This window comes from Buceros rhinoceros, unplaced genomic scaffold (assembly GCF_000710305.1).
Source record: "Buceros rhinoceros silvestris isolate BGI_N320 unplaced genomic scaffold, ASM71030v1 scaffold18225, whole genome shotgun sequence".
NCBI lineage: Eukaryota > Metazoa > Chordata > Aves > Bucerotiformes > Bucerotidae > Buceros > Buceros rhinoceros.
Genome location: NW_010412485.1, coordinates 34,013 through 46,819, shown reverse-complemented (window position 1 = coordinate 46,819; position 12,807 = coordinate 34,013). Strand labels below are relative to the sequence as shown.

Here is a 12,807-nt window from a genome sequence, read left to right as displayed (position 1 = left end):
TTGTGAGGCATTGGAACAGGCTGCCCAGGGCAGTGGTGGAGTCACCATCCCTGGAGAGGTTTAAAAGACGCGTAGATGTGATGCTGAGGGACATGGTTTAATGATGACCTGGCAGAGCAGGGTGAATGGTTGGGCTCAGGATCTTAAAGGTCTCTTCCAAGCAAAACGATTCTGTGATTCTGGAATATTTAGAAGGAAAAGAAACAAATGGCATTTCACTCAGTGGTAGGTTCCATGTGGGGGTGTTTAAGGGACGGGTGATAGAACAGTATATTAGTAGATGGAGTGATTTCTGGGGGTTCCAGCACAAAAACCTTCCGTACATGAAACCTACCAACAGAGCTATAATTACCAGTGCTTTCGGAGAAGTGATAGAGTGGTAGAAAGAATACAAGGGCATCCATAAAATACTTTCTGCAGAAAACAGTTCTGAATAAAACATTGTTAGGCCTTCTAGAAATAAAGTCCTGAAATCATAGTAAATACCAGAAAAGTGACTACTGCAAAATAACAAGTAGGTGTATCTTCGCTTTTTTTCCTCTACTTGGCAACAATGTTGGAACACTTCTTAAGTGTGGCAGAGGTAGTGCTATCGGTGGAAATCTGTGGGTAAGAAAAGTGTGATACGGATGCTATTTGCTTTCTATCCTTAGCCAGAGCTGTACAGAAACCACAGCAGAATATCACCTCCTTAAGAATAACTGGGTTGCCCACAGACCCAGGAGTCCCCAGCCTCATTCAGTGTAATTTACATGGAACAGTTATAGAAGCAGTAGGCAGCACTCAAGGAGTTGTAGGTCTGTTACTTTTCCCCATGCATCTCCTTGATTAAGACAACCTTTTCTCCCCCCAGTAGCTTTCTCTGAATATCTACCCATGTCATTTGTACGGTAGATGTAGTGAGCGTTTTCATTCTGCATGTTCTCTCTGCTGTCCATATGGTTCACTCGTTGCTTCAGACTAAGCCTCAGGTCCCCCGACATCTATACTGTGTATGGCTTTTGGCTCCCTCTTTAAGGAAACTTGGACACTGAATAGAGAGTTGTTCCAAGTCCTGTTTCCTACACCCTATATAACACTCGAGCTAGTTCATATCACTTGTTCAGAGACCGAACTTGCTCCTTGAATCCCAAAGGCAATTATAGATTTATCCATGAATTCAAGATTGTTTCTAGTATGTCTCTTGAAATAATTTCCCGGGAAATCAAAATGAGGTTATACCTTGTGGTGGGTCTCTGCTTACAGAAAACACCTGGCAAATTCTTCACAACAGAAGTGTGATGTGAAGCATCTTTCATGACCTATGTTACTTCCATATGTTGTTGGGGGTACTGCTGCTCAGTGTGCTTGATGCTCTAAATCTGCCAATGCCCATACTAGCTGATGACCCTTCTGCAGTCATTCTGACAAGATCTAATGTTGCTGTTTATTCTCCTGGTGAGAATCACAGCATGCTTTTGTGGTCAGTTCCCACAAGCCTGGAAAGTGTCCGGTAAAGGAGAGGGGTATTTCTGTCTCAACTGACATGAAAAACACAGAAGAGGAAAGATGCGGAACTGTCTGAGAAGATTCCAGTTGCTGGAATGCTTCAGGGGAATCTGGAATGTTTGTGAAGTGAGTATGGACCAGATAAACAGTACAGGGTACAATTGTGGGCAATTCTAGCAGTAGCCATGAAGAATTTCTCCTTCATTGTTACCTACAGTACCCACTTGATTTTCCAAACATACTAACGTAGGTACGTACCCAGTATTATAGGACTGCCTGGCTGGTTATGAACATAATCACAAACACATGGCAAGCTTACAGAGATAAAATACTTTGAGGAAGGTAAAGGCAAGGGCAGACCTTGGCCCATCCCCACCGCAGCCTGGGAAACGTGTAGTTTGCTAGGGGGTTTGTGTGTTTTATGTATGGTTAAGGATGAAGGTGTTTCCTGAGAAGAAGACAGCTGGAACAGAAACATGGTGGAAGAGCTGTTGTAGTAGCTTTCTGTCAATCTAGAGACAGAAGTTCAAGCCTCCTAGGAAGCTTGCCCTGACACGTACTTTCCCTTAGTTCGGCCATGACTGGTTAGCAGGTTGCTTGAACTGGAGATAAAAGATGGATGGATGTGGTGCGGTTTGCCCTGACCACGGTATTTCAATATCCTGCTGTTGAAATGTGCCTTCGTCATACCAGTTCAATAGCATTCAAAACTTCTGGCAGCCCTCTAACTGGACTGCTGAATGGTGGATTTAAAGGTTTTATCAGAAATACACTGGTATGCATACGTGCTTGGTGTCTGCTGCGATAGCGGTAGGCTAGTGACAGTAAGCATTCAGATTGGCGGTTGCATCTGGTTTTGGTATTGGGGCCTATGCCTCATGGTTGCAATCAGAATAATAAAGCATTTACACACAGAGATATCATAAAAGATCTCTGGTTTTGTATAATGACATATTAGAATGATGAAGAAGCCAGTTACTCATAAGCCATTTACCAAAAGGTAAGTACAGTGTTGAGTATGGTAACCTGAAGACATATGAGTTTGGCCACAGAGAATCAGAGTAACACAGCTTGGAAGGGGCTTTGGGAGGGCTCTAGTGCAACCTCCTGCTCAAAACAGGGGCAACCTTTAACTCAGACTAGGTTGCTCAAGACTTTGCCTAGTTGGGTCTTGCCAACCTCCTACATATGCTTTTGTTCTGTGAGGTCCCAGTTTCCCTTAATGCCTTGGATGAATAATGAAATGGGGGAAAGGGTGACAAAAGGTATATGGATATTTCCATGTATAAGGCATGGGACCAGAATCCCGGATTCTTGGCCCTGGCAGATTTTCTATACGATACTAGGTAAAACCGGATAGTATCATATAAAGCAGCTCTGGTTAGTGTTGCCCAGGCAACCTCCATTCTGGCCTGTCTTGAGTTTGTTAGTGATTAGTTCTTCTGTCTGCATGGTTTATCAGATAGATACTTTTTGGTGTAGATTTTTATAGATATGTAATATAGCTTTTGTCCTGCAGGATCCCAAAGTGCTTCTCAAGTTATGCACCTAACTGGCCAAAGCCTACTCCTGCTGTGGCCAATAGACATTGTGCCATGGATTCCTTTTGGCCCGGGATTTGGCTGTGTAGAAATGAAATACAAGCAGTTCTGTGTGTCCGTATGGCCTTTAATAAATTCTGGTTTCCCACCTGGGCTGTAAATCTGCCAGTAGAAGAGTAGCATGAAATTTGGAATTTGGTGTCACTTACTGAACAACTAAATGTTTCAATATAAAGTTTGTAAGGTATCAGTAAGCCATACTGACAGTTGCTGTAAGATTATCAATACCATAATTTAGAGCCAGAGGTGGATGATGCACTATATGGTGTGTGTGGATGTGGATACATGTGTAGAATGTCTGTACATACCGCAAATTATGCATGTATTTTTAAATCGTTCAGTAAAAGATCAGCTCTAGTAGTTGCATAATTTAAAATTCTGGAACATTTTTGCTGTCCTACATCTGCAAAAGTTTTTCATTTAGGAACACACACGTTTCTTGTCAATGTTATTTCTACAATCACTTGGTTAGGCAGGAGATATTGTTCTCTGAATTTCTTGTTAAAATGTTTCACTTAACTAAGCTTTTACAACCAGTTCTGCTCTATGTCTGGTACTTGCTGTAAATTATAAAGAAAACCCTCGCTGGCATTTATGAGAATTCAGATCATGAAGATGACAGGAAAAAAAGAAAAAAAACCCAAGTGCTACTGAGCCCCAGATAGTTACTGCTTCTGTTATCTCCCACACAATTCGATTTAATGAAATATAATACTTTTTATTACATAAACTAGAGTCAAAAAGAGGCCAAAATAGAACTAATAATATTTCAAATTATTATATTGTAAAAGTTTCATAAGTGGAATGAATTGCAGCATAATTGAATAATCGTGGTTTGTCTACATTTCTGTAACAAATTACAAGGAAAATAAGGCTAAAATTTGCTAGAACCTGAAAGAAAATAAAACCAACCAACAAACAACAGAAGTAATGGAAAGTAAAGTTACACCTGGTTGTACTTGCTTTTGGGACGTACCTGTGCACACGTGCAAATACACACAAGCCCTTCCTGTGTCAAACCATTGCCAGAGTTTCAAAGGGGTGCTTGAGGTGGCCCTCTCTCGTGTGGGGATTGGACAACAGCTAAGTTCCAGCAAGTTCTCGGATTTGAGAGCAATGCCCTGCTTCCAGGCAGTCCCAAAACCGACTGTGGGATGACTGCAAGATGGCTGTCACATCGATTACAGGATTGAGAACTTTAGTCCAACTGGCGGCAACGCTGCTATGAGACTTGGAAATCTCCTCTAACCACAGCTCAGTGTTCAGACTATTGTGTTTGCTCTTGGGGAGCCTCACTCTTGCCAAAGAGAGCCAGTATTTATGCTATTTGGCGTATTTATTATTCATTTAACCCATTCCTTATAAGTAAATCCTTTTTTTATAATTTATAACCCTCCCAATAACTATGGATGATGGACAGAAATAAACAGCCATGTGGGGGAAAACAAAAGAAAACAACTTTAAATCTCTCTTCTCCCCTCAATTTTACAATTTATTCTATTGTCCTTTCTTTTGCAGGGCTTTTTGTCATGATGAAGGGAAGCAAGAATCAGACAGTGACTGAAAAAACTGGTTGTGCTTAAACATTTGTGAAATTCAGGGAAACGAGTTGTGCAATCTGACATCAGGCAAAGATCAGATGACCCTTAGGCTTCATCTGAATGAAGCCTTGTGGATGAAGATGAAAAGGCTCTGCAGTGAACATCTTTATTTACTGGGATACTCAGCAGGACATTTAAATGGATTTTTATTCCTCTGTTTCCCCCAGGCAGGATGACACATGCAGATTAGTTCCATTCAGAATGAAAACTCCTTATTTTCAGAGGGGACTACTCCATCTCTTTATCTGAGAATTATTGCTATATTTCTGATGGCTGAAAGCTCTTAAAGAGAAGATGGCTTTACCTCACTAAGAGATGCCCACCCTGCTGACGGCTAGATAGGTGTGGGTATACACTGCATCTGTCAGATGCCGAGTTTGGGTTAATGCAGCTCGTGTGATAAAAATCAGTCCTGTCGGATTTACTTGGGTAATAATATCTGGCAATAGGGATATCAGAGTTGTACAGCCCAGCTTGCTCTGAGGTCTGGCTAGACTGGTGTGGACCAGCTGCGGAGGTGGGAGCGTTATTGCTGCATGAACTCAATATGGGGATGGGACATTCCCGTTTCAAGGACCTGAGCTAGCACCTTTCTGTGGTGCTGCTTCACGCTGTAAGGATGTATCTGCTGACACAAGACTTATTTGGGTGTTTGTAAATTAGGGCTCCATTGCTTCATGTAAGTAACCAGTGACACCGTGGGATGAAAACGGAGCCTCTGTTTTCCCATTAATGAACAAGCAACAACAGAGTGAACTGACTGTATCAAAGCAGACATGTACACAAAATTTCTAGTGTCGTTTGTTAAAGACTTTATTCTCAAAGAGGCAACGTTATTTCGGCCTGAGCATGCCTCTCTCAAAGACTATCTATACAGTATTGCAACAGCTGAAAATAAACCATAACAGGTCCACATATTTTCCACTCAAAGATAGTCCTAGTTTGTGAGTGAGTTCTTGAACATTATTTAAATTCATCTTTCGATCGAAAATTCATTTAAATGAGGTCTAGGCTTCAGCCTAGGAGACAGGGGAAAACTTTTTGACTCCCATCATATACAGTGATGCCAGTGAAACTTTGACAGTTAACTAAACTCATGACAAGTAAAAGTTAGACAATTTGACATGACACCAGAAATATCATGGGGAAACAGGTAAGAAAACCCTGTATTTCTGGAGCATAAATTAGCCAGTAGAAAGAAAACCCATCTAAAATTCTTGGCATAGTTTTCTGAAAACTGATATATGCATACATTTTATTTTTCTTAACAGAACATTGGTATTATTATCCGCAGACTTCCAGGAGTCGGATTTCTACATAAGTTTATATTTCTATGTTATTTTTCATTTTTTGATGCTATTTCCAGAATTCACGAATTATGTTTCTTCATATTTTTGTACATGCTCTTTTCCTCTTTTATTTTCCTCCCAAACTTATCTATGAAGGTATTTCTATGCTGGAAAATAGATGCGTTTCCAAGTCATTCTTTAACTGGCTTATGCATGTGACCTTTATCTTAAAACCTGTTTATTCTATGTTTTCCATAGCTTTTGTGACTATTTACAACTTGTATTGCACATTATTGGCTTGATCCAACATACAGTGAAATCAAAGCAAAGACTTCCCATTGACCTTGGCAATTGTTGGATTAAGCCCTACGGCCCAAGTAAAAGTAGCTGTAATGAATGACACAATAATGTAATAAAGAACTCATTTATTGGCTTATTAAGCTTATTAAAACAACCTAGTGTAGATTATTCAGTTTTCATTTACAAATTCAAATTCAAACAGTATCTACCTGAAGCTCCAGTATGCCAATTGATGTTATTTTTAAATACATTGTGGTACAAACTTATTCCTTCTCCTCTTCCGCATGTCCAATCAGGTATTCATGTGCTGCTGTATCTTTTCCATAATTTGCTGAAGACTCAGTTGCTCAGTGGCAAGTTGTTCATCAATGAATCTTTGCATTTCTTCCCATTTCCTGGAGCCTTGCTCAATGCCTTGCTGAACCAGTGTGCGTGTTAGTTCCACTTTTTTTCTGAGCGCCTCTCTGCTTTTTTGGGGCATTTGGTAAATGGACTGCCAGTCAAATGGCTTGGGCACATCTATTCTAAGCTCTCCTCGGCGAACAGCTATATATGGCTTTATGCTCTCAGCTGTTACTTGCTCAAACCAACGAAGCAGCTCTGAGATATATTGAAGGAATGCAGTGTAATTTTCTATAGTTAGATCAATTAACCTTTTGGCCTCACTGATCAGCTTTTCTTGGGAATGACTAACCTGCCCATAGATCTTCTGGAGTTTTTCTTTGACTTGATTTCTATGTTCATCGATTTTCCGCTTAGCTGCTGCAGACCAATATTGGATTTTTTTCTGAGCAGCAGATGAGAGCTCCATGACCTTCTGCTTTCCTTTTCCTTCAACATCAGTTATAAGGTCATAATATTCCTGGCTGTATTTTTCCACCAATTCTCTTACTTGTTCTGTCAGGCCTGAGAGTGAGTCAGCAAGATCTCCAACATTCTTCTTGTGCCAATTCACTAGTGTATCTATTAGAATCTTCAGCCACTCTAGAACCTTCTCTTCCACCTCATAGTATTTCACTGACCACCCAAGTGTAGTTGGATCAAAATATTCCTCCCGTAATGCCTTTACATAAAGGAGCAGCTGGTGCAGCTTTTCTGAAAGGTCCTGAAACACCTTCTGGCTAAAATCTTTAAACTGAGAAATGTATTTTTGAACATCTTCTGCCAAGGATCTCAGTTTCTGCGCATAGTCTGAAGCCATTACATTTTTGTATAGCTGTTGTGTTTGGACTTTGATGTCTTCAAAATTTTTAGATTGCAAGCTTCTAACCATCTCTTCTACCTTCTGAAAGACTTGTTGCACTACTTGTTTCAGTTGCTTGAGCCTGATTGCGAAGTCAGCTTCCTGAAGAGCAGCAAATGTCTTCCTCACTTTTTCCTGCAGATGTTTCAGCATTTCTTTAATTTGATCAAGTACGTTACGACCTCTAAGAATTGTTTCAGAAGCAGGAACTCTGATTTCCAGCTCATTGATAGCCGCAATCAAGGCATCAAAGTACTCCTGAAGTTTTGAAAGGCATAAGTCAGCATTTTTTGCTACCTTCTCTGTAGTCATAAGGTATATTTCTTCACCAGTGTACTTTTCAGACAGCCCAGGGACCTGGAATTTTGTGGTCTTCAGGAATTCAATGGCTGAGTCAATGAGGTGTTTTATTCTCTTGTGATACTCCTCTATTATGTCAATTGTAGCATCCAAAACCTTTACTTTTATTCTTTGATAGTCAAACTGTCCAGCTTGATCTGCTGCTTTTTGATATAGGTGTTTAGCTTTGACCTTCATCTCCTGGTACTTGCCAGAGGCCTCACTGGCAGCTGCGCGGAGCTGAGCATCTATTTGATCTATTTGTTTTACGGCAAACGTGTACGCCTTGTCGGCATTATTCTGCATGATATTTTTCATCTTTAAGGTGGCAGCACTAATTTCCAGTCCCATATGCTCCTTATGATACCGATTAATGCATCTATAGACTGCGTTCGACATTTTAGGTACTTTTTCTTTTAGAGACAACAGCAAATCTTTGGCGGCATCCTCTTTCCAGTTGAATTTCATTTGGATCAGGTCAGGTTTCTTGAAGGATATCTCACTTTTTAGTATGTCAATGTCCTTCTGAGGAGCAGACTAAAAGTATAGAACAGGATAAGAAAAAGGTAGATCGTATACGAAACAAATCTGATATTATTTATGAGCATATGTCAACATCCTCATTTTACATCTTTAACTTTATTATATATTAGGACAAATACACTACAACTCTTTTTTTTCTTTTTGTCTACTGCATGTTTGCTCTCGTCTCAAAAGGTTATTTTGGAAGAAATTATGTTGTATCAAGCTACTTTGTGCCTCTCCAAACAGCAAGACCAGAACATAACTTATTCTGATCTTTTTTTAAATTTGCAAATAAGATTTTTTTCTTCCTTTATATTAAACGCCTATCATTAAATGCCTATCTCACAAGGGATGTGAATTACTTGGGAAAGTGAGTCTTCTGCTCATTCTTGAAATTATTTAAAGTGAATTCAAAATGCATTTCCTTCATATGCAAATATTAGAGGATTTCATTTTGTAATGATTTAAATCCATGAGACAATTTAGAGAGTTACTCAGCATAATTAAAGATTGTTGAATGAGAACTTATTTACACAAACAAATTTTCCAGTTTTCAGTAGTAAATAGTGAATTATGAGTTGCCTGTGATTCCTAAATTAGTATATCATTTTGGAAGATAAGATTTGAAGTTTGAAATTGTTATAGTATGCCAATAATAAGAACATGTATTGTTAGTCAATCTAGTAAGATTTTTAATACTCATAGTGTACTGTGATATATTACTGGATTTTACAAGACAGTCTACAGATGGTCTGACCTCTTCCAGTGGCCTGATTCCTAAAATGGCCACTTCTGTAGCTTGACGGGTATACATTAAACCTAATGGGTGTCTTATCTAAAACTGGCTTTGTACTTTATTTACTTTCAATGACTGCATCATCTTGATCACAGGAAAGGGCAAAACTAACTGAGTGGAGGAGCTGAAACAGCCTATTCACACAGATGCTAATTTTAGTATTGGAAAGGACAGTGTAGGAAACAAAAACTTTACTGACAATGCACATTTTCTTTGGACAAAGGGTGGTTAATTTATGTCTTGACCGAAACTTTTAAAGGGAAATTCTCTCTGACCACACCCAGCCTTTTTGCTTTTTATTGCTCATATCAAGCTTACCCGAGTGCGGTAGTAAACTTTCGCTGTGAGAATGTCAGTGTCTATTTCAATGACGTAGCCCAAGGTCCCAGCAGAGGGTGAAGATACCGAGCCAGATAAGCTCTTGTCAGTCTCTTGATAACGCATATGAATGTCTGTAAAAGTTGGGCTGATGATGTCTAGCGATGCAATGTTCTCCATGACTCTGCAACGACAGCAAATACACAGCTATGAAGGAATGCACAAAGCACAAGCCCAGTGTATGTCTAAATACAATACCAGCCATTATTATATATGTATATGTACGTATGTAAACAATGCATTTGTCATCAAAATAAAATGTTGGCTTTAACTATCCACGTTACTTAGGATTTAGCCTAACATTCAAAACTTCATGTCACTTCAATTTTCCTGTTTTAGGTAGAACTATATTGAGCTCTGATGAGAATTTTCGTTAAATTAGGGCAGTAGAGCAAAACGTGTAGCTGTACCTCTGTCAGATTTCTATTGACTTCTAAAAGCTGACTGCAATTATTTGCACCAACACAAATGTAGACAGTATTTGGATATATCAACATGAGACTTGCAGATCAAAACAGGAAGTTAGAAGGCCAACTCTGTAATTCCTAGTGGTGACAGAAGGATCTAGCGAAGAAAAAACCCACAACTGCGTTGATGGTCAGATCTAGATCTGCTCTGATTATAAAATACTGTGTTTATATCTCACCTGTTTTCTGAAATAGGGCTGCTTAGAAAAGCTATCATAGACGTGCTTAGAGGGAACATCTGTCCAGCTAGCTACCTCAAGAGGGAAAACCATACAGCCAGTAATGACAGGGTAGCTACATAGGTTCTTACAAATCACAGCAAAGCACTCTAGGGCATCAGAGATCAAAGCAACAATACATCAGTGGCGATTTTGTCTATTATGAATTATATTATTAGAGCAAATCTTTACCTTATTCCTGAAATAGTAAGATCTTCCTTGTAGTTTGCGCTCATGTCACGATGTGAGAAGCTGCCAGTTGTCTTCACAACAAATACACCTTCTTCATATTTGTAGTTCGAGACAACTGTGAAAAAGATTTCGGATGTCTGTATTTCCAGAACTTGCCAGCAAACAATACAAGATACATATCCAGTTGTATGTTTCACGGTCAGTTGTGCGGTGCTTCAGTAGTATGTAAAATTATGCACCAAGGAACCAAATGACCATAATGCCCCAAATAAATAGATACTAAAATATTTTGTTCAACTGCAATATTTTAAAATTCAATTTTTCTGCATATTTAGAACAACATGGCTATAACATTTTGCATTCATGCAGATCATAAACAAGGATCCTAATTTCTTGAGAATGTAGAATTTTATTCTGATATATATTTTGAGTATTACTATAAAGTCTAGAACTCAATGCTATATGGGAATTCAGAGTTCTCTGAGTTTAAACAATTTTTGAAATCAAATACGCTTAGTTCCTAATGAAAAAGATGGGTATTTTCTTCATCTAAACAGAATCACATAAGAAGTCAGCCCCCTTTCTCTCCTTTACATGCGTTATCGTAAATAATGGGAGAATGTTACATTTTTCACAATTTAAAGCAAGAGGCTGTTACACAGAAAGATATATCTTCCTTTTTTTTTGCACAATATGCCATTTTATATATATATACACACACACATTTATTAGCCTTCTAGGTGACTGAGACGACTGATAATAATTTATGAAAAAATGCTGCTAGTGATGAAAGTAATATATTCTAATGTCAATGCTAAATAGACAGAAACACCGTAATATGCAAAGTCTTTTGGGGAAAAAAAAGATCTGAAAAAACCCAGTATATAGTATTTCCCCCAAAATGGCAGCATATAGAATTTTAAGGTCTTACCATTCAAGTCATACTCCAGGAATTGCAATGTTGAGCTGCAAGTAGAGTCAATAGAATGTTCGAAAGAGTCCTTCTTGTTTGTTAAGTCTGTTCTCCAGGTGACGTTGTACAAAGGGGAAGCAACTTTGAAAGATCCGGTCAGGGCACCAAATGATGGGATGTAAATTCCAGCAGGCAAGGATATTTTGAGAGGGGGTATCTCAATTTTCTGTTCTGGAATTGTAATTGTAGGCAGCTCAAAATCTGCAATCTTATTAGCTACTTCATCCAGATCTACATGGAAATTGCGAAGAGAAATACTCTTTGGAAGAGTGAATTGAGACACGGTTATTTGGTATTCAGGTATTGTCACCTCAAAATAGGGTATTTTGTATTCTTCCAGTGTAATATAATTGGCTCCTACATCCACCTTGGGGAATTTTAGTTTTGGCAGTGCGGGTAAATTGACATCAAACGGCATTGTGCTTAGTGTCTGTGGAATTTTTATGTTGCGCAAGTCAATGGTGTATGATGGGACCTGGAGGGTGGTGAAAGGAATGCTGAACTCTGGAGTGCTGAGAACAGGGCTTGGAGGCTTTAGGTGTACCTCAGGAATGCTGAAAGTGAAGCCATCAGTCAGCTTATTCACAGGTATGGGGAAAAAGTAACTGTCATCACTCTTTGTGTACACGAGGGATGCTGAACCATTTAAGTACTGTCTTCTGTCAGCACTGGTAGTGACATCCAACTTCAAGATATCCCATAAGCTCTTCTCAGAAATGGGACATTTTATGTTTTTGAGGAAGTCCACATATCCTTCCAAAGATCCAGAAATATCAAATTTTGCCTTTGATTTTTCATTTGATAACTGCATGTCATGACTGAGAGATAACGACTGAATTTGGCCTTCACCCTTCCAGCCAACTTTCTGGTTTGCAGTACTGATTTTCACTATGACAACTTGATTAACTGAAGCTGTGTCTAAGAAGGAATTTGGCTGAGAGGCTTGAATCTGAAGGTCTGCTGATATAGCCCAAGGAACAAGCTCTAAGGTTGCTTTGCATCTCTGAGTCCCTGTTGTCGTGAAAATAGGTGTATACCGTGCATAGTTCTTCCCATTGTGCTCCCAGACTGCATACACATGACGGGTAGATGCTTCAACTGCAAGTTTTTCTTTCATTTCACTGTTCCAGAGTCCATCTGCTTTGGAGTGGGCCTCAAGCTTAAGAGATGACCGAGCTCCATTAGCATTCAGATAGGTGTTTGCCTCATGGTCTAGACTTCCAGAAAATGCATGTCCATTGAAAATTACTCCTTTAATATCCCCATTCATAGATGTTTCTACTGATGTGTAAGATGTAAGGCTCTCTAAAGCAAATTTGTGAGCAATTCCTCCCTTAGCGCTGGTGGCATATTGAGGAGTATTAAAATCATACATTAATTCTAGCCCTGAGGAAAGA

General features: G+C 39.2%; 1 protein-coding gene across 1 annotated transcript in view; it reads right to left on the bottom strand.

Moving 5' to 3' along the window:
• Window positions 1-6,187: 6,187 nt before the first annotated feature.
• APOB (apolipoprotein B) overlaps window positions 6,188-12,807 on the bottom strand; it is a 37,498-nt gene continuing 30,878 nt past the window's right edge. The window contains exons 28-31 of the mRNA XM_010136421.1: window positions 11,369-12,807; window positions 10,438-10,552; window positions 9,501-9,684; window positions 6,188-8,398 (exon numbers count right to left, since the gene is read on the bottom strand). Coding sequence (XP_010134723.1) covers window positions 6,572-8,398; window positions 9,501-9,684; window positions 10,438-10,552; window positions 11,369-12,807 — 3,565 coding nt within the window. The 3' untranslated portion in view covers window positions 6,188-6,571. The remainder of the gene's footprint in view (window positions 8,399-9,500; window positions 9,685-10,437; window positions 10,553-11,368) is intronic.